The sequence below is a fragment of the Dermacentor albipictus genome, chromosome 1, assembly GCF_038994185.2.
Source record: "Dermacentor albipictus isolate Rhodes 1998 colony chromosome 1, USDA_Dalb.pri_finalv2, whole genome shotgun sequence".
In the NCBI taxonomy this organism is placed as follows: Eukaryota; Metazoa; Arthropoda; class Arachnida; order Ixodida; family Ixodidae; genus Dermacentor; species Dermacentor albipictus.
The window spans coordinates 320,972,378-320,992,551 of record NC_091821.1 but is presented as its reverse complement, the minus strand read 5'-3'; the positions used below and the strand labels follow the sequence as shown (position 1 = coordinate 320,992,551).

The following is a 20,174-nucleotide window of genomic DNA, read 5'->3' as shown; positions in this document are numbered from 1 at the left end:
GCTCCTCTCCCCGGCTGCCGCGCTTTGACAAGCGTGGGCACCAACATGCACACACACACACACGCACACACACGAAGACACGTGGCATTGAAACATGCCTGGACGCGCTTGGCGGGGAGGCGTTGCGGCAGCGCTGAACGGGCCAAAATGTCCGCCGCTTTGAACGAAGCCCCGGCTTCCGTTGCATCCGCGCCAGCTATACCGCGCGTCGTAGGCGAAACGTAACAACATGTAAGCGCTTTTGGAACTCATTACACCTTGTCTGAACGTTACGAGAAGTATACGGTACTTATACAAGAAGGGGGCTGGAAATACATTAGCTATCCAAACTTTCCGTTTATTAATTAAATCAGGATCAGTGTGTTTCAGTCTTTGTTCTCTATTTGGCAAACACTTTGAAGAAGCGGCTTGCCAGGTTTCTGACTCGGTAAAGCTCCTCGATGCGGTCACTATCTGTCGTTCAATTTTTGCTGAGTCGCTCGCGGGTGCGCTCAGTTGCGATAGATTTGCTCTTGCTGTGCACAAGGCTTCCAACATACATGTTCTGTGCTTTGTAACATCTTGTGCAAAGACGTATTACAGCAAAGACGTATTACCGGCACGAGACGTTCAGCTTCGAACATTCGTGTGCTGTTGGTGTAGTCGCCGTCAGCCATGCCTCGGCGCATTGATTCAAGTGTGCGCCCATTCACTTATTCTTGATACGTTGGCAATAGAGTGGGCGTAAATTTGAGATTGAGTTGGGGTGGATGTGTGTAGATAAAGTGCGAGAAACATGCCAAGAAAGTGTGTACTCACTTTGTCACTGTGCAATGAGCAGTCCTCACCTTGCCGAACTCGCGAAGTCCTTATAATGAAGGTAGTAGTACAACGCCGAGCGTTTGTTTTTTAATCATCGAGGAATGTCGTGCATCGCGAAAGGCGGCAGGGGAGACAGGCAGTCCTTATGTAGCGGCGGTCCGCGGTCTTGGTCACACAAATATTCCATTACTTAATATGCAGTCACAATTTTTGCAGCCAACCACTGCACACATCCCCTCTCTACTGCGCCAGGTTTTTCAGCATGAATGGAGCACAGTATCTTCGCGAACACCTAGTTTCAGCTCCGACAGCTAATTTTGCACAGCAGAAGGGCGGAAACGGTGATGGTTTCCTCAGGCGCTTTCACTGAGTCAACGTGCGGCGCACCGCCAAAAGCGTCTTGTTCCTCTAGAGCAAACTGCTCCACGAAAAGGGTCTATACACTCTTCAACGCACTATGCTGAACCCTTCCATTCAGTGTGCTATGGGAACAACTAAGCGCCTTATTAGCGGTGAATGTCGAGCACCAGAACGAGAAGACGAATCCTAGACCTGCTCGGGATTCGATATGACGAGGGTCGGGGACTGAAGGAAACACTGCTACCGGAAGTCAGGGACGCCATACAGACGGAAAACGTGCCGAAGAACATGCACCCGGTGCATGACGTGCAAAGAAGTAAACGCAGGGCCGTTGCAATCCTCGAGAAACACGGAAGACGAGAAGGCGTCCTCTTCGTCGATGCAGCCAGGTACCCGCGGCCAGCCGGTGACCGTGATGGCGACGAGGGACGACGACAATAACACCGGTACAACGGAATGTGCGAGGCGAACCGGAGTTACCAACACCACCATCACTACGACAAAAACGGTAGCAGCAACAACGACAAGATCGACACGGCCGGCCGACGGTGGCGACGCCCGCCTTCTCCATGACAGTTGTAGATACGAAGGGAAGGATCCGAGTCACGGCATCAGCGAGGCTGCCGTCGGCCGAAGCAGCGGAGGAGATGACCATAGCCCTCGCGGTACTCCATGGAGGTGCGGAGGATAGCCTGCTCATTAGCGACTCCAAATCGGCGATTCGGAACTGCACCAAAGGTTGGATGTCCTCCGCGGATGTGGCGCGCATATGCTCAATGTCAGGGCCTTCGGTTCCGGCACAAGTCCCTCAAGTGGTTCCCCGCGCACGTCGGGGAGCTTGGCACTAACAACAACAACAACAACAACAACAACAAACAACAACAACAACAACAACAACAGCCGCGACAACAACGACAATGCTAACGGCCGAAGACACACCGACACCCCGCCCAACCACAACGAGCGCGCCCACCACGTCGCGAGGCAGTCACCCAGAGGGCAACCGCTGCCCTCTGGGTGACTGCCAGAGGGCAGCGCACCCGGGACCCCAGCGGAGGAGTGACGGCGACGGCGGCGGCCACCCCGTCCGGCGGCGCCGCTGTCGTTACCAACACGACCCAAATCGCGGCGGACGGAGCTGGGGACCACGGTGACGCCGATCGCGATGTCGAGGAGTTTCTGGTCAGGTACCGATAGGTGCTTGGTCACTACAGGAAGGAACGAAGGAAATATCCACAACCCAACGGGCGGCTGGACAGGTCCAGGCGGTCGACCTGAGACGGTTGCTGACGGGCATTTTCAGCAACCCCTACCACCTGCACCGCCTGTGGCCCGCGCTGCAGCCGTCGCCCTGCTGGCCATGGTGCGAGCAGGTCGATATGGCGAATGTGCTTTGGGAATGCCAATGTCATGAGGAAGAAGGAACAAGAGGAAGGGGGAAGACAACCTGAAGCGGGGCGCCTCGCTGAGAGATGGCAAGCCGCCCTCCTCAGCGAGGCTCCCGAAGACCAGGAGTGGGCCGTCCAGAGGGCCAGGGCCATTGCCGAGGTTCTCGGAAGATTTTCCTCGGGCGATGGACTCCTGGCAGCCTAGCCCCGGGCACCAACAGCAATAACCGTTGGAGAAACAAAGTTCATTCCTACCCTATCCTTAGCGTTGAACTACAGCAGCACATTGATCAACTGGCCCTGCATCCATGTTATTTCAAACACGCTCTCTGCCTTCGGCCTACTATGTGGGAGGATGACACTCTCTCCCTGAGCCATGAGCGGCGATCATCAATGCCCTCCTTTGAATCGCAACCGAAGAGAAGACATTGAACCTACATATGTTTTCCATTTCCTTGAATATTTGATAGCCAGAGTCAATAAAGAAGCTTCCCAAATCGAATTCGATAACGAGTTTCGGCTACACCGATAGAAAACTTAAAACTTAAACTACGCCGATAAAGCTTAAAAGAGAATGTCAGTCAAAGTAAGAAAGAACTTTTCGGTAATTAGATCTTGCGATCAGCAAAGCTTTCTGTCCTTCATTTCCTTGAGCACAATTAAGTGCTAGAATACAAAAATATTTGTATAATTCGTTTTGACAATAATTGTGTATTAATTTTTGTGATGCATTCTTGTACTTTGCCGTTATTCAATAGATTAGTAACAGCGCTAAAAATGAGAAAAGAGAGTGTTAGTGTTTGAACTATCTTTCCTGACTGAAAAAAAATATGTATGAATTGGGTTATTCGTTTTGGTTTTCTTGGTTTTATGTAGACTTTGCTGTTTGCGTTACTCTGAAAGCGCAGAAATGCGTCGCGTTTGAAGTTACAATTGTAAAACTGCCACGGCCACGTTCACCAATACTGCTGTCTTGTGATCAACAGGCGCCGAGGGGTCTCAGGCTGCATCAAGCAACTTTTCCCCCTGCGTTCGCTCTCCCTGGCTACATTGTAACTGTAAGAGAAATAAACATTCCATTTCATTTCAATGAAGCTGTGTGGCGTCCACGGAGGGTAATTACGTCACGTTAACTGTAATCGGCAGGACAGGCCGATTACAGTTAAGTTAGGCGCGCTTTATCACCGGGCTGTCATCGTCACATTCTGGAGCGGCTGAAGTGTCGGCAATTACAGTAAGATATCCCCGTTATTTGAACTCGGCATGACTTAAGCTTCCAAAAGGCAGCTTCTATTGTGGCACTTTCCTTTGTTAGAAACGACCAGCTAAAGTCGGGGAGCCCCTGATGTCTCTGGTGAGAGGGAGGACGGGGGTATTAAGAGCGCCACAGCACTATAGCTTTGCGTTCCACGTCAGCAGATCCATTGACGAAGTTTTGGAGGCGGTGACTAAGCATCGTCTCTAACTGCTCGTGCATGAAGGCCTTGTATTGTGGTGCACGTGTGAAACTCTTGGAAGGAAATTACAATTTTTAATACCATGAATCTTTAGATGGCCCTGCAAACACCCAAAGGGTCACGGACCCTCCGATCACCTGTGTAGACAACTGAAGACCAAGGGGTCTGAGAGTACTCTGAGTGTCAAGAGCATGACTCACTAGTTATTCGGAGACGCCGAAATGACGAATTAGTTGCAAGTTTATTAAAGACGAGTAGATTGAAAGGAGCCAGGACTCGTGAAAGACCTTTCCATTCGCTGTTACCTCCGTTTACTTCAACAGAAATTCTGAGGCAAATGGAAGACAGAGTTTTAATTTGTTGTAGCGCAAGCGCAACGACACGGACACGCCAGCAGACAAATGAGACAGTGAGTGAGTGAATGAATAAACTTTTGTTGGGTCCAGAAACACGCGATAAAACGCGCACCCGGCTAATCCTACGACGGGACTGACAGGTGAAGACTGCCGGCCTGATCGCGGGCGCGCTGGACAGCCAAGATTCGGTCTTCAAAGATGGGACTTCGCAGGAGCGCGTCCCACTCTTCCTTGGTGAACTTCGGGCCCGACGACCCGCACTACGTGAGACAGCACACAGTGCTGGATCTGCAGATGACCCAAGAGTATTCGGTTGACAAGTGTTGTGTGCAGCTTTGTGATGGACGTCGGATAGCTTCTCCAATGTGCACCAGTGATAATTATCCTAATCAAGTTAAAACGCGGGCGGGAATGATACGAAACAATGACGTTTAAGTGGCGCGCCTCCACTGCATTCTGTAGCCAAGCATGACATAAAGAAAAGACACTTGTCTCATATGCTTGATTGATGTGTTTTCGAGGAAGAGTGCCAATTTCAATGGCCTCTGGCGCAATCTAGTTTTGGTCCACTTTCTTCAAGCTGACTGCTTGAAACCTGCTTTGCCAAGACAGCCTTCTGTGCCATATTCGCCAGACGCTTGCATTGGTAACAGCGGAACCAGATACAAATGCCTTTGGCATGAACTAAACTTATACGTCGCTTCACTTCACTCAGACTCCAACATGAGCTTTGCATCTGCGTAATTTTAACGTATCTGAATGTTCTTCTGTTAGTCTTCACTGCTTCGGGTGAACCAGCTATAAGAAAACATGAAAAAATAAGAACAACAAGGAAATTCCTTGTGGCAAACCTTGCGAAAATGTATTCGTATCGCTTAACGTCGTCTCTAATTTCACCTGCATTGCCATTTCGCGGAGGAACGCAAGCACAGAGTGCGGGCTGTAATCTGCGCTCCAATTTGGTTTGGTTTGGTGCAATTTGGCGGATAGGTCATAAATCGGGCGGGAGTAGGTAAAAATGGAAGAAAACTTAAACGGAATTTTGTAAGTTAATCCGAAGTCCAGCAGGCGATATTTTCCTGCAGCCAACATCCTTCTCCTTTTCTAGCAGGCGATGAGTGATGGAACTCTGCGAAGTCATATATGCCTTGGATACGTCGAGAAAGACGACTAGGGTACAAAATTCAAATGTATGCTGGTGCTATCATCACCATCGATATCATCAGCCTGTTTTTGTAATGTCCACTGCAGGACGAAGGCTTCTCCCTGCGATATGCAATTACTTGTCCAATTACTTGCGGTCTCCTTGTCTTGCGCTAGCTGATTCCAGCTTGCGCATGCGAATTTCCTAATGTCATCGCCCTATCTAATTATCTGCCGTCTTCGACTGCGCTTCCCTTTCCTTGGCACCCATTCTGCAACTCTAATGGCCCAGCGGTTATCTACCCTACGCATTACACGGCCTGCCCAGCTCCATTTCTTTCTCTTAATGTCAGCTAGACTATGGGCTATCCCCGTTTGCTTTTTGATCCACACCGCTCTCTTTCTGTGTTCTAACGCCTAATAATTTTTCCGTTCCATAGCTATTTGCGCGCTCCTTAACTTGTTCTCGTGCTTCTTTCTTAGCATCCAAGTTTCTGCCCCATATTTTAGCACTGGTAGAATGATGATGACAATGATGATGATGATGATGATGATGATGATTGTGATGATAGTGGCATCATGTTATGGCTCATACGCACACTGGGGGATTTGCCAAGAATTGCGTGCTGAAACGACTACCTATTCTTTTGAAGTGTTACAAATTCGGTGAGAAGAACAAAAAAGAAAGAAAAGGAAATATACAAAAACAAATTACAAGAGAACAATGCACTGATTCTACATTTTCTTTTCAACGACAGTGGTAAGCTTAATACCTGCAGTACGCACCCCAACCCATTTTTATTCTTCTGTAAGTTTCCTTCTCATGATCACGGTCCCCTGTGAGTAATTGACCTAGATAAACGTACTCCTGCACAGTCGCAAAAAGACTGACTGGTAATCTAGAATTCTTGTTCAATAGCCAGGCTATTGAACATTATCTTTGTCTTCTGCATAACAATCTTCAACCCCACTCTTTCATTTTCTCGGTTAAGATCCTCAATCATTTCCTGTAATTCGTCCCCAGTGTTACTGAACAAGACAATGTCATCTGCAAACCGAAGGCTGCTGAGATATTCGCCGTTGATCCTCACTCCCAAGCCTTCCCAGTCTAATAGCTTGAATTCTCCTTCTAAGCATGCAGTGAATAGCATTAGAGATTTTGTGCCTCCTTGCCTGACCCCTTTCTTGATAGGCAATTTTCTGCTTGTGAGGAACCATGGCAGCTGTGGAATCTTTTTAGATATTTACCGAGCTATTCATGTATGCCTTCTGTACTCTTTGATTACGCAATGCCCCCACGGCTGCTGGTGTTTCTACTGAATGATACGTATTTTCATAATCTGCGAAACCCATATAAAGAGGTTGTACTCCGCAGGTGTCTCAATTGCCTTATTGATGACATGGATGCGATCCATTGCAGAATATCCCTTCTTGAAGCCAGCCAGCTCTCTTGGTTTACTGAAGTCAAGTGTTGCCCTGAATCTATTGAAAATTATCTTGGTGAATATTTTACACAATGGTGAAAGCAAGCTAATGGGCCTACTATTCTTCTGTGTAGTTCTATATTGGTGCTTATTAAATCTAAGGTGTTTGGCAGGATGATCGGTATTGCAAGCCGAGGTAATGAAATCGCGGCTGATGTGAAAATTCCACTTGGCCTTCTCGCCTTGGCCGACGTAACGAGAGAAAGAGAGAGAGAGAGAAAACATTGATTAAAATAAGGGGAAACTGCAGGGTCCTTCGTTTCGCATTATTTAGTCACGAAGCATCGAGGCAGCCCAGCCCCTAAACTCGCTCTGCTACATCCGTTATCCACGATGTTTTCTTTCATTCGTTAAGTTTTTTTGCCGACAGGCGGTGAAACGAGTCGACGTCCTTGCAGCGCAGCAGCTCGTTTACGCTTGTATGAGTGTCTTTTTTTAAATTTTCCCGCGGTATAGTAAGGCAATAAAGAATGACGTGTTGTACTGAATGATGAAGACGAAAACATGGGATGTCGTTACGATGTCTCATTGCCAAAAAAGCAGACCCGAGCGCAAATTTTTTTATGAATTTGATAAAATAAAAAATGCTCAGGACCGCAATTTAGTAGGGTTAGTAACAGACAAATAGCAAATGAAGCAGTCCCTGCCGTTGCACTTTATATATATATATATATATATATATATATATATATATATATATATATATATATATATATATATATATATATATATATATATATATATATAAACAAATAAACACTGTAGCCAGCATCTTCATGTATCGTTGCGCAGTCACCTTTCGAGTGACACAAATATTAGCGACGAAGCGCTGCGAAGGCCGCGTATAGCGAGCAGATGAGGCTGGCTGAGCGCGCGTTCTAAATTACGCCAGAGCTGGCGGTTGTCGTGCCACACTGCTGTCCCCTCCTCATTCACTCAGCCGCCTTCCGCCTCGGCCAGGTTTTAAGCATACGCCCCAATCGTCAGTTGCATTCGAAAGTGAAATCCATCGGTATCGCGTTTATAAAACCATGTAAGGCGCCGATAGACCCGCAAATGACTGACAAATGTACGGTGACTATTTAATTGGAAATAGTTGGGGCGAGTGAACCGAGTAGGGATCATCATGCCCCCCAAAAGGAGCACGCGCTGTTGCTTTCTTGGGGGTGACACTGGAACACTTTGTGGAATTTCGGGTCGGTGGACAACGGTCGGTTGACGCGCTCCCAATGCGGACCGTCGTGCTGCTGGGGCCTCCTCTGGCGGTCCGGGTCCTCGCACAGAGAGCTGGCGTAAACGAGGTAGAACGCCTGCGCGAAGTAACGGCAGTATGATAGATATGGGAGTTCGCTATAACTTATCGGCTGCGCTATCGAAGCTAACCAAAGACAATCATCGAGTAGCCCCGATGGCCCGTCTGCAAGCGCGTAATCCGCGAGGTTCGTTCATCCAGACGAAAAACCACTTGAGGTTCTCCGCGGCATAACGACGCTAGAAAAGGATGCTACATGCCTGTCTCCTTTTTTTTCTTTCTTTTTTTTGCAGCAGGGGCGGGGTGGGGGGGGGGGGGTTATTCTGCAAGTGTCCACTCAGTGGGCTGTCCACTCCGGCCGCCGCAGATTGGTTGGAGCTGAAACAGCGAGAAGGAAACTATGGCTGCAGATGGGTGCCTGTTTCTTTCTCGCTGGTTCCCCAGGCCGGCCAGTCAGTACTTCAGCAGCAGGCGAAATGGACATGTCCACTAGGTGGACATTTACAGGCTACACCTCCACATATTGTGAACAGCGGTACGTTGTACACATGCCTTCATCACATACTTCCGTCAATGATCCCACTTTCTTGCTGTTCCGACGCTATAACTAGGAATCATAGTTTTAAATTGCCTGCCTTCCGCTGCGCGCTGTAGCTGTCGCACGGTTTTGTACATCGACTACGTCTGCTTGCATTTTTCGCTGTAAAGGTTTTCGGACGCCCGCTGTGGTTGCTCAGTGGCTATGGTGTTGGGCTGCTGAGCACGAGGTCGCGGGATCGAATCCCTGCCACAGCGGCCGCATTTCGTTGGGGGCGAAATGCGAAAACACCCGTGTACTTAGATTTAGGTGCACGTTAAGGAACCCCAGGTGGTCGAAATTTCTGGAGTCCTCCACTACGGCGTGCCTCATAATCAGAAAGTGGTTTTGGCACGTAAAACCACATGATTAGCTTATTTTAAAGTTTTCGGACGAAGCCTCCGACGAGGCGTAACGGAACTTCTTCAGCGACAACACGGAGCCTGTGCCGGAAGACGAGTAGGCGCTGTGTGACCTCAATCTTGAAGGTCACGAACGCGTATTATGAAGTTATAAAAGCATAATCTGTGATAATTACGTCATAATTATCCATAATTACGAACAGTTTAAAAAATCGCATACTTATTTCTCGCTGTTAGGGTACCATTGTGCTGTCTACCTAAGGTGCCGGTTGTCTTGTGGCTAACAGAAGCTCAGAGGAGTGCATTGTCGCATAAAAGCTTTTTAGGGCATGAAGCCACCCCCTGTAGCGGCTGCGGCTGACAGGGAAAAAGTGCAGAGATAGAATAAACTCATCATCATCATTACATTTTGGATCTTCAGGTAAGCATTTCACCTTCTCCCCTGCACTGTTGTTTATTCAAGAGGCTGCATGCTCTCGTGGCAAAATATTCGCGTCGATCGTCGCTCAGGCGCAGGTTTTAATACGAGCCGACGCGCATCGTGCCTTCCTTGCGCTCCCTTGCGTGCGTATGCCCCAAGGCACTCGGATCCGGGCATCTCGGAGGAAAGCGTACCTTGTCCCAGCTGGGCGTGTTGCTGGCGCCTTGTCCGAGCCGGCGCACGTACGTGTCGAAGACGTCCTTGGCCGGCACCAGGGCTCCGCCGTCGGCAACCGTCGCACCTCCGCAGCCCCGGCTGCGCAGTGCGTCCAGCCGGCCACGAGACGCGGCCGACCAGTGCACGCGCTGCAGCAGCACGTGCAGCAGGCAGCGCGCCAGGCGCGGGCCCAACCGCGCCGCCTGAAACGCGGGCCACGCGGGGTTCTCGGGCTCGCGCACCTCCACGACAGACAGCCCGACGAACAGCACCTGCATTAATTACACCGTGCAGTGCTCGGTCGAATTACTTCTTTCCCCTTCTCCTCTTCCTCGTAGTCAATAAGCAGTGCACCCTGCAGGTCGCCTTTTCACGAAGTGCAACCTCTCTCTCCTTCTGGTCGAAGACCGAGCGGGATCGGACGAGCCGCCGCTTTGTCACGGGGCAACGCATGTAATACGCAGATACCGAGTTACATTCGCGTTCTCTGGATAGCGTCGCGGCGAAACTCCAGGTGGCGTATAATTCGTCGCTCTGACACTTTCTCAGAACACCAAGTAGCAGAAGATGAAGCCCGCTTGCGACACTTATTGTGAAGCTACCGTTGCGAGAAGAATGCAGTTACAGAGGTGGTGGTGGGGTGTATTGTCTGTAACGAAGAGAACTGCAACAGCTGTGATGTCAGACGGAACTTATATTTTCAGGGACGAAGGATTCATAGGGTTGCCTAATTTCAAAGCGCTAACCTATATATGACTCGAGGACAGGGAAATGTTTATTTCGAGACGTTTTTAGGAGCTTCTGTGTTTCGTGGGAAGACTGTATTCGAGTGAAGCGCCATCACGAAATCAAGGAACTTCACTAACTATAAAGCCCAGTTACAAGCAGTGCCTATGGACGTTGGAATAGGCAGCTTCTAGAGCAGCCCTAAACAGTCCAAGGAATCGATAAATCGAAGGGACCCCCTAAAAGCCGGAGTGATTTTGTCAAAACGTGAGCGTTAAGGCTTCACGTATATTCGTTTGGACATGACAGCTCTCGCTGCCATGGCATAGGGTCTTCTCACACCGATCTCCCTTTGCCCATCTCAACTTCAGATTGTCAATGATAAAATAGCGCAATACAAGGGATACAGAGCAAGATGAAACAACACGAGTGCTATACGTCGGTACTAAATGTTCACTGGGAAACCCTCGCTTTTTCCAACACTCACGCATGCCATCAACACTTCTATTAAAATGGCAAATTGGGCGAATTGGCGAGCGTTCGTTACTGCGAAAATCACCAACGAACAAGTACGAGGGAAAAGCACAGGACGAGCGCTTACTATGTGACAAGTGTATTTGAAACTTGACATGCTATAGGGTGTCCTATAGGGTGTCCTCCTTATTCTTTTCTTTTTCTTTTTGTTGCACCAAATTTTAAAAAGAAATGCCTATGGCAAATAGCACAATTAAACCCTTGAGCTATATTACTCGATGAGGCGGACATTACTTCTATGGGAAAATAAAAATGCTCAATTTAATAATAACACAATTGCACCAATTAAATATTTAATTAATTACGTCACGGCTCATATTTCAATGTACGAATTGTAGCTAGCGAATTTGCAAGGCATATCGATTAGGAAAAAATTGTGAGGTTGGCGCCGGTTTAGGTATGCGCCGGCAAACCTGCGCCAAAATTAAGTGGAACAACGTTGTTCCACTTAATTTTTTAGGAAAACGCTGTTTTATGCATTGAAAAACAAAAGTAACTGGAACGCCAATGCATTTCGCCAGGCATTATGAAAATTAATGTCTCGAAACTGGTGTATAGTCCTGAGAATTCGTTTCAAGCGAATACGCCTTGCGAACTCAACGGCTATAATTAAAAGATTGAAATATGTATCGTAAAGTAATCAATTAAGAAGTTGTATACTTACGGCAATCATTGATTTAAACATTTTGCTTTCTCGTAGAAGTAATGGCCGCCTCATCGACTACTTTAGCTCGAGAGATAGAATGGTATACTATCTGCAACAGGCAATATTTTTAAATTTGGTGCCGCCAAAAAATATCACCTGGTATATGCCAGTCTCAAATAAAAACATTTCATTCGTTTATACGCGGTCATACTGCAAGTGCTCTACATTAATCCTTGTTCTTTCGTGCTTTTCGCATAGATCAAAACTTCTTGCACGCGTTTTATTATTGTTATTACTGTCACAGTACGAAGGTCACAGTGATATGAGAAAATATCGCTCGCGTTGCAACTTGTTTCGTCTTGCTCGCTGTGCCGCGTATTGCGCTATCTTATTGATTTTATCCTCAACAGCGCTACAGTACACCAACCGACCTGCATCTCTCGACCTCAGGTGTGCATATACATGCAAGCAAGCCATCCGCAGCGAAGTGTGTATACGCGAGCCGAGAAAGGCTCGCTGCGCCTACGCGCACCTTGTATCCGACGTCGTAGGCGCACTGCTGCTCGGCGCCCTGCACGTCGTCGCCTCGGGACAACTGGCTCCGGAAGCGCGCCTCGCGGAACCTCTGGTAGGTGGCCAACGCCTGCGACGGCAGTGCGGTCGGCCAGCGGGCCGGCGCGCTCCCGTTGCTGCCCTCGTATCGGTCGAAGAAGAAGCGCACCTGCGCGGAAACGCGCCATGTGGCTCGCGCGCGCCTTCCGCGAAAAACCACATGCGAACCACCCACCTTGAGCTCCCGCAGGCGCGTCTGGGCGCTCTTGCGCGTGGCGCCGTCCATCCAGCGCAGCGCCGACAGCTTCGCGACCAGCACACGCTTCAGCTGCGCCGCCGTCGATCGCACCAAGTCGAAGTCAAGGTGGCTTCGCAGCGCCGCGTAGCGCACGTACTCGGCTGCGTCGCCCGTCAGTGCGTGTTCGAGGGTCATGCGCGCGCACAGGGACTCCCTGCAAGCACAGGCAAGAGCGTGTATGACAAATCACAGTATATTACCGTATTACCGCGGAAGCGGTTCTTGTTGAGGTCTGTCGCAGACTTCGGACCGGTGCACGGATGCAATGAAAATTACGTCATCCCCTGACGCGCGCTTGCCATTGCCTTGGATTGGCGTTGCCTCAGGCATGGTAGACCAACATATATATGTTCCCCTCACTCATGCATCAACGCTTGGAGGCGTCAAATCGGTTTCATATATATTTTCACAACGCATCCTACATGCGTGAGCTCCTCATAACTACACTTGACTTTATGCTTCAATGGCGTGTGTGACAACCCTGCATGCCTCTGTCAGGAGCGATAGCTGCATCAACGGCAGGGAATTCAACGGAGCTCGCAGCTGCTGCGGTAACCTACTTTGGTTCAGAAATAAATAAAAAATTCCTAAAATTGTGAAGACGACACCTTCCATGGTGAGTTAGACCCACCTTTCCGTACCGCGTATGTCTGTTTCTAGCCTCTTCTGTAGGCCGATCTCGGAGATAGCGCAATAAAAAAAATGAAAATAAGAAACCGCAGTCCAACGCTTGTCATACTGCCTTCACCCGAATGGTGACGCGACAGAGTGCCGTGCGCAGTGACTCCGCCCCACTGTCATATTCAATTCGTTCAGAAAGACATTCTCTTTCACCGACATCGACTGGAGGTTGAAGTAGAAGTTGCCAGCGACCGTTTGTAGTAATCATCATCAACACACCTTCTGGATGAGGCTCCCGAGTTGAGGTCAGCCTTCACAACAGCCGGCGTGAAGAGGTCAACGTGTCGGATAAGTCTGTAGCCGAGCAGGTTAAGCACCGTACGGGAACTGCTCTTGTTCACGAGAAGCATGTGCTGCTTCAGCAATCCTGCCTCGCCTACGTGCACTTGGCTCGGCCTCTGCAAGCCTTCTAGCGCCGCGTCCAGGTAGAGCTGCGGCGGTTGCACGTCGGCGCCGTCGGTGGGCGCGCGACGCTCGTGCAAGCCGCTCAGCCATCGCCCCAGGTCGGCCACGTCCGCCGCCAAATCGCGCAGACGCGAGTTGTTGCGCCGGAGTGCCAGCATAGAGTCGAGCACGTCGTCGGCTTCCAGGCTCCCCTGGTCGCCCGGGACCAGTTGCACGGCGCCATCGGGCAGCGCAACAACACCGATGAGCGGTGCCAGCCCCATGAGCCGCTGCAGCCTGCCGGCCGTCCTCCACACTTGCCCAGGCTGCACTACGCCGGCGTACGGCCAGCCACCCAAGCCCGTCAGGTTGAGCAGTGCCTGCAAAGGCGCCCTGCCTAACTTGCTCAGCGTAGCCAAGTCGACGCAGTCCTTCCAGAGGCGTCTCGAGGCAGACGCCACAGGCAAGTCCCTGTCGGGGCTGCCGATGCCCTTAAAAAAGCCTACCACACGGGATTCGGTCTGTTGTGCTATTTGCTCGTCAACTGTGCCGTTTGTCCGCCGTGCAGAGCACACGTGACCATAGAAGTTCTGACACGGACTCACGGTTGAGTCAAGCGACCGAGACAGCTGTACAAACTGGTTGATGCATGACGGGTCGAAGCAGGACGCCCTCTTGGCGGTGTCACCATTCACCCATGGGCCGAACATCAACGGCTCCTGGCCACTGCCTTCAGTATCGGCGTCGTACTCCGTGCTCACATGGCGTGCATGACGCCTGGCATAAATGCTGAAGGTGGCTGCCATTCCTGCAAGCGTGCCCACCAGTAGGATAATGTAAAGCATGCTGTGACCACGCCGGGGCAAATTCTTCACCAGGGTACCGTACAAGCGGTTCTCCCTGGAAATTATCAGGTCAGTTGATTTGGCTTCCGGTGGCTGTTTTTCCTGCTCCCAATCGTCCAGGAAGCGAGCTTGCCACACGGTTGTGACATGCGTGTCCGAGCTTGAGCTGCCGTCGTTTCCCTGCGAGCTCTCGGCGAAGTGAACGGCGTCGACGCTCTGCACTGTGGTGCTGGGCCTGATTTCCGTAGATGTTGACAGTCGTCGGCATGCCGTCGAATCTGAGCGCCTCGCCGATGTCGCCGGTGTTGTGGTAACGCTAACGAGTGTCTGGTCTAGCGGTTCTACTACGACAGTCGTCTCCGGAACAGCCGCTGATGTGGCCACGTGGAACTGCGCCGAAGGGCCTTCGTTTGTGCTTCCTTGAGAAATAAGCATGGTTGGCTGCTGCTGCTGCTGCTTCTGTTGAGAGACTTCGGCATCGATCGCTGTGGCGAACGATGCGGTGGTCGTCGCCCTGCTCGCGGTTGATGGGGCCGGGGGTACCTGCGACAGGTTTTGCTGCGAAATAATCATCTCCTGAGTATACAGCGGCGGCTGCCGCCGAGAAACCCATGGCGGGGGAGGTCTGTGGCACCTGCGGTTTTCGAAGTGGCGGTTCGGCTCCATGCAAACGGGTGGCACAATGGAAGGTGAATAAAGAGGCGGCCGCACAGGAGGCGGCATAGGAGGCGGCGAGAATGACGTGTAGACCTGAGTGGCAGGTTGCTGAGCACACATGTACTGGTAAGGCGGTACAGAGGAAGCACGGATGAGCTGCACCGCGTGCGACATCTGTGACGAGCGCCTAAGATCGCACAGCGGTCTGCGGTATCTGTGGCTCCGGTGGCGCGACCTGGACCTGGACCTGGACCAGGGGGAATGGCGGTGCCTGCGGGGCCTGTGCAACACCCTGCTGACAGATTCCGGAAGAGCGGTGTCTCCCCGGCCAGGGTCGATAGACATTGACCGGCTAGGCCGCCTAGGGGCAGCTGGAGCAATATCAACGCCGTCGGAAAGGTTGTGGTGCACGTTCCTGCCTTCGCTGTGGGTGCATATGACACTGGCTGCTCTAGTCACAGAACCGGTAACTGAGGGGTTGCTACGGCGACCGATTCGCGCTTTGAGTACGTGCACGTCCTGTTCATCCTCGCCTGGTTCGTCCGGCGGCATGGCCGAACGACGGCCTATGCGCGCTCGGAACAGTGGCTGATCATCGTCTTCCGCTAGTGGTTCATAGGTCTCTTCGAACGACGAACGTGCTTTTAAACCAGTCTTGAGCTCGATACCGCCACCGTAGTTTGACGAAGACGACTCGTTGCGCACGACCAAGTTGTTCGATGAGCTTCGCTCCAGATGGAACATAGCATTTTCTGTGGCTATGTCCCGTCCATCATCATTGGTGCCATGCTTCTGAAGCTTGCAGTAGTATTTCTTTTTCGGCTCTTGCAGTGACTCATTGTTTTCGGATACATTAGAGTCAACCTCGATTGCGAGGCCTTCAACTTTTGATACCTTGGAGAAACAGCCGTCTTCTGAGTCACCTTGAGTGCGCCTGGGCTTGCGACGAGGATCTACTGTGACCAAAATGTGGCCTGAAGAGCTTCGCCTCGCTGCACTCTGTTTGGTGGACCACTGTTCTTCTTCCTGGCTCGATTCGATCTCTGCATCAATTATTCCATCAGAAGATGTTCGAACTACGGCCTTATCGTACTGCCTCCACATAATTTCTCCTGGCCCCCTTTTGGAAAACACAGGTTGTTCCGACAGGGTTTGTTCTACAGCTGACGACGGTCGCTTTCGAAACACGAGGTTTGTGAAAAATCGAACCTTCCTTTTGTTGGACGCCCTAGCTCGATTTTCTGTCGTCGCATCCGCTGTTTCGTCTGTTTCCACCAGGTCTTCAATGGAAATTTCCGTGGCGCTCGTTTCAGCCTCTGTAACCACTTCACCTCTTTCTGCTTTGGCATGCTCACCACGATTGCTTCGGCTCGGCCTAGGTTCGACTTCGTTGCATTCCAGCTCCTCTACGCGCCTCAACCTCTGTCTCAATCGTGCTCCAGATTTTCCGCTTTCTTTTTCTTCTGCTCCTTCAGGCCATTCATCGCTTTCCAGCTTTTCCAGCTCCTCTTGGCGCCTCAACCTCTGTCTCAATCGTGGTCCAGATTTTCCGCTTTCTTTTTCTTCTGCTCCTTCAGGCCATTCCACGCTTTCCAGCTCATCTTCGCGCCTCAACCTTTGTCGAGATCGTCCTCGATACTTGTGCTTTTTCTCAGCGGTTTCAGGCTCTTCGTAGCTTTCTGGTTCCCCTTCCTGTCTCGATGTGCCTCTCTGCCTTGCTCGTGTTGTATACTTCTTGCTATTGGTGTTCTTTTCCGTTGACTTCCGTCGCGCTTTTCTTGTTTTAACGCTTTCTTTCTCCTTAATTTTCTCTCTGCTTTTTCTTGGGGCATGCTTGCTTTTCTTGGGAATGTATTCTTTGGGTGCGTCTTCGCTGACTTGGTCAGTACCTACTTTGCCACTGACCGCTCTGTTCTTTGTCGGGGAGATATCACCGCGTGGCTCGTACACTCGTCGCGCTTCCGTCGTCACATCTCCCGTGATCGATTCCAGCAAGGAGCAAACTGTCCACACGCGCTCCAGTTCCTTGTCATCGGGCTGGCCCGAAGACGATCGGCTGCGAACCACCGTTGAAGCGTAGCTCCTCAACCGCGATGCTACTCGTGGACCACGGGGCGAAGACCTCCTGAGGCCACGCACTGGCGAGGAACGTGTTCTGGCAGGTGACGTCCTCCTCCTCGGTGGTGACCGGTCGCCACGACGCGGTGACGCCGAACGGCGTGGCACAGGTTTCTTGAGGATAGGTTGAGCTTCGAATTCTTCTATAAGATTGTCCATTACGTCGTTAACGAACTTAATGTCGGGGCTGTCCCGTTGCCGACCTTCGCAGAGATTTCCGCCCCTTCGTTTGCTAAGCGTGCGTTGTCTGTCGTCCTCTTCGTCTCGCGGACACGGCTTGTACCGTGACCGGCTTCGTGGCGGCTTCTTTCTCTCGCACGGCAGCTCCTGGCGCGGCTCGCCTCGGCGGCGGAGCCCTTCGCGACTGCCGCGTTCTTCCGCGAAAATTGCGAATCTCCTCACAACTTCGTCCTCGTCCGGAGCGTCTGCACGAGGCCTAGCTTCGTACATCGGAAAGGCTGTGATGACGTTGAGGCCGATCTTCTCACCACAGCCTCCGAGGAGGCTCGAGTCGGCGTCCTCTTCCAATTTTGTTGCGCCGCCAATCTTCTTGGTCGGCCTTTTCTCTTCATCTCCTTTTTCTTTTGGCATCTCTTCGTTGGGAAGAATGCTGTCTCCTGAGCGACGTGCATCTGTAACACGTGGCCCGTTTCGAGAATGGGCACGCATGCTCGCGTCTTGCTCTCCGCACTGGTCATCTGCCGTCAAGGATGGTCGCTGAACGTACCTATCTGTGTCCGCTGAACAAACGAGAAGTTTGTCGACGCTCAGTTCAGACACTGCGTCATCTGACAACAGTGTCGCTGTGCCACTTGAGCGACCCGCCAAACTAGAACAGTACTCTTGTCGATGCGTGGAGTGTGCATCAAGCAGGGAATTTTCCTCGATGGGGACATCGCCGCGTACGTCCGTCGAATCGTGTGCGAAGACGTCAACCACGCGGCGAGCGGCCGATTCAGCCGGCTCGTCGGCCATTGCGCACCGACGCCCTCAAGGCATGTTTCGCTCACCTTGCAGGCGCAGCCGCTTCGTGGTATGAGCCTGTCGCGGGGTCCAGGGTGATACTGATGATAGCTGTGAAACGCCGCCAGCGAGTCAATGGTGAGCTATATATAAAGTTATATTATATGTACCACGTAGTAAACCCAATGGTGTTAATATGTAATTAAAAAGATAACATAAATAATTACCGGGAAAAAAAAATAAGACGGCGTTTTTATCACGGCAACAAAGGGAAAACAGCGATGCAAGTAAGAGTTGAAATTGATTATGTATTTCCTAAAAATGCTAAGCTTCTGTACCTAAAATGTCTGTTACATATATATGCTTCTGTCAGTGAAGAGAGGGCAGGAGTAGAAATTTTTTCATCGTTACTAAATTGGTATATCTCTTTTCGACTGCCTGATTTTACACCAATATTCTAGGCAGAGTAATGAACTATCATTGTAGTTCTACGAAAACGTTTCGCATCTATTTCTTCAGCCGTAATCATGACTGACTCCTTGTCCGTTTGTTCTGCTCTATAAGTGCCAAATTCATCTGCCATTCACCGTGAATTTTATTAATCCATCCTCCAACATCTACGCCTCGTCCATTTGGTATGGGTACCAGAGCACAAGGGACTGACCTCAAACGAGTCAGCAGGCTCACTATAGCAGATCTGGTTTGGCTCCTTTCCATCAACGCTATTATTGCAATGAACCGCAAGCTTTGCAACATTTCTCTATAGGATGTATAGGTTCAACATGCAAAGAAAGAGACTTCGGGAAGCTTCGTCTACATGGACTGGGCATTACGCTTCCTGTAATATCTTTGGGTGTCGGAACTATAGCATGCTGCAATAGAAACGTATATGATGTCATATTTAATTTTGTAAGCGAAACAAAAAGACTACCATGTTAATTTTATCAGTTTTTCCTCACCATGAAAAAAAAAACAGTAATTTCAAATTATCTATAATAGCCCTGAAATTGATATAAACGATTAGTATTCATTTAAGAATATATCATTCTTCATTCACGAAGTTGAATCTAAGTTTTCTGCCCTTTTTACTGCTGCTCCATTCATGGCTGGTCCCCCGCAGTGGGTTGAGCGATACCCATAGGCAACAAACCAGGCGAAACAAAACAGGCGTTCCTGCAGTTGAAAGAAGAGCTATATATCTAAGACCGAAGAACACGAGGGCCCACGTGGTGAATGCAACATGTCGGATTTCAGTACTGACTCGTCTTGCAAATGTGTATGAGCTTGGGCTGCTTCCAGCAATTTAGTTGTCCTAAAGTAAAGGTATTCTGTTGAATAGTGCCGATAATAAGTGCGCTCTTTTAGGTTTATTCGCTTTCGCAAGGCTATACCAATGTCCAATTAATGTTGACGTAGTAGCCATAGCTGCAAAAAATTGTCAGAGTCACTAGATTAAATTGCGAAAGGTTTGGACATGCGATTAGTGACTGAGTTGCTACAAAATTTGGTCAGGCCTTTATCCGGCGATGCTTATAGCGCACATTGTTCAACTGCATGCTATCTGCCTCAGCGCTGGGTCCGGGTGTCCACATTGCTGAGCCCATCAGTGGCGTAGCCAGAATATCTTTTTTTTTTTTAGGGGGGGGGGGGCTGCATTTGACTGGGTGCGGTTGGGGGACTGGAGACTGGGCAGGCAGCATCCTGGTTCATAGAAATTTCGGGGTGTGGTGGATGTTGTGGAATAAGAGAAGGAGAACTTTGAACTTATGGAAAAACGACAGACGTCCTTTCGCTTCGAGCGCATCAAGAAGACTGCTTTATTTTTCACTAGAAGGTATGGGAAATGGGAGAGAGTAGTGAGAAGGATAAAGTCATAATACACCATGCCACACAAGCATTCTTGCACCACGCACGTGCCAAAAGCCATCGCCACAGGCCGGGCTGCCAGCGTCA

At 50.3% G+C, this 20,174-nt stretch overlaps 1 protein-coding gene across 1 annotated transcript; it reads right to left on the bottom strand.

The window, feature by feature from the left end:
• Positions 1-8,046: 8,046 nt before the first annotated feature.
• LOC135919355 (uncharacterized) lies at positions 8,047-18,310 on the bottom strand. The gene is made up of 5 exons (XM_065453114.2): positions 13,474-18,310; positions 12,511-12,727; positions 12,256-12,444; positions 9,796-10,089; positions 8,047-8,299 (listed from the first exon to the last, which is right to left on the bottom strand). Exons 1-5 carry the CDS (start codon positions 18,231-18,233, stop codon positions 8,114-8,116), a joined length of 5,646 nt encoding a protein of 1,881 aa, XP_065309186.1. The 5' UTR covers positions 18,234-18,310; the 3' UTR covers positions 8,047-8,113.
• Between the last annotated feature and the right edge of the window lie 1,864 nt (positions 18,311-20,174).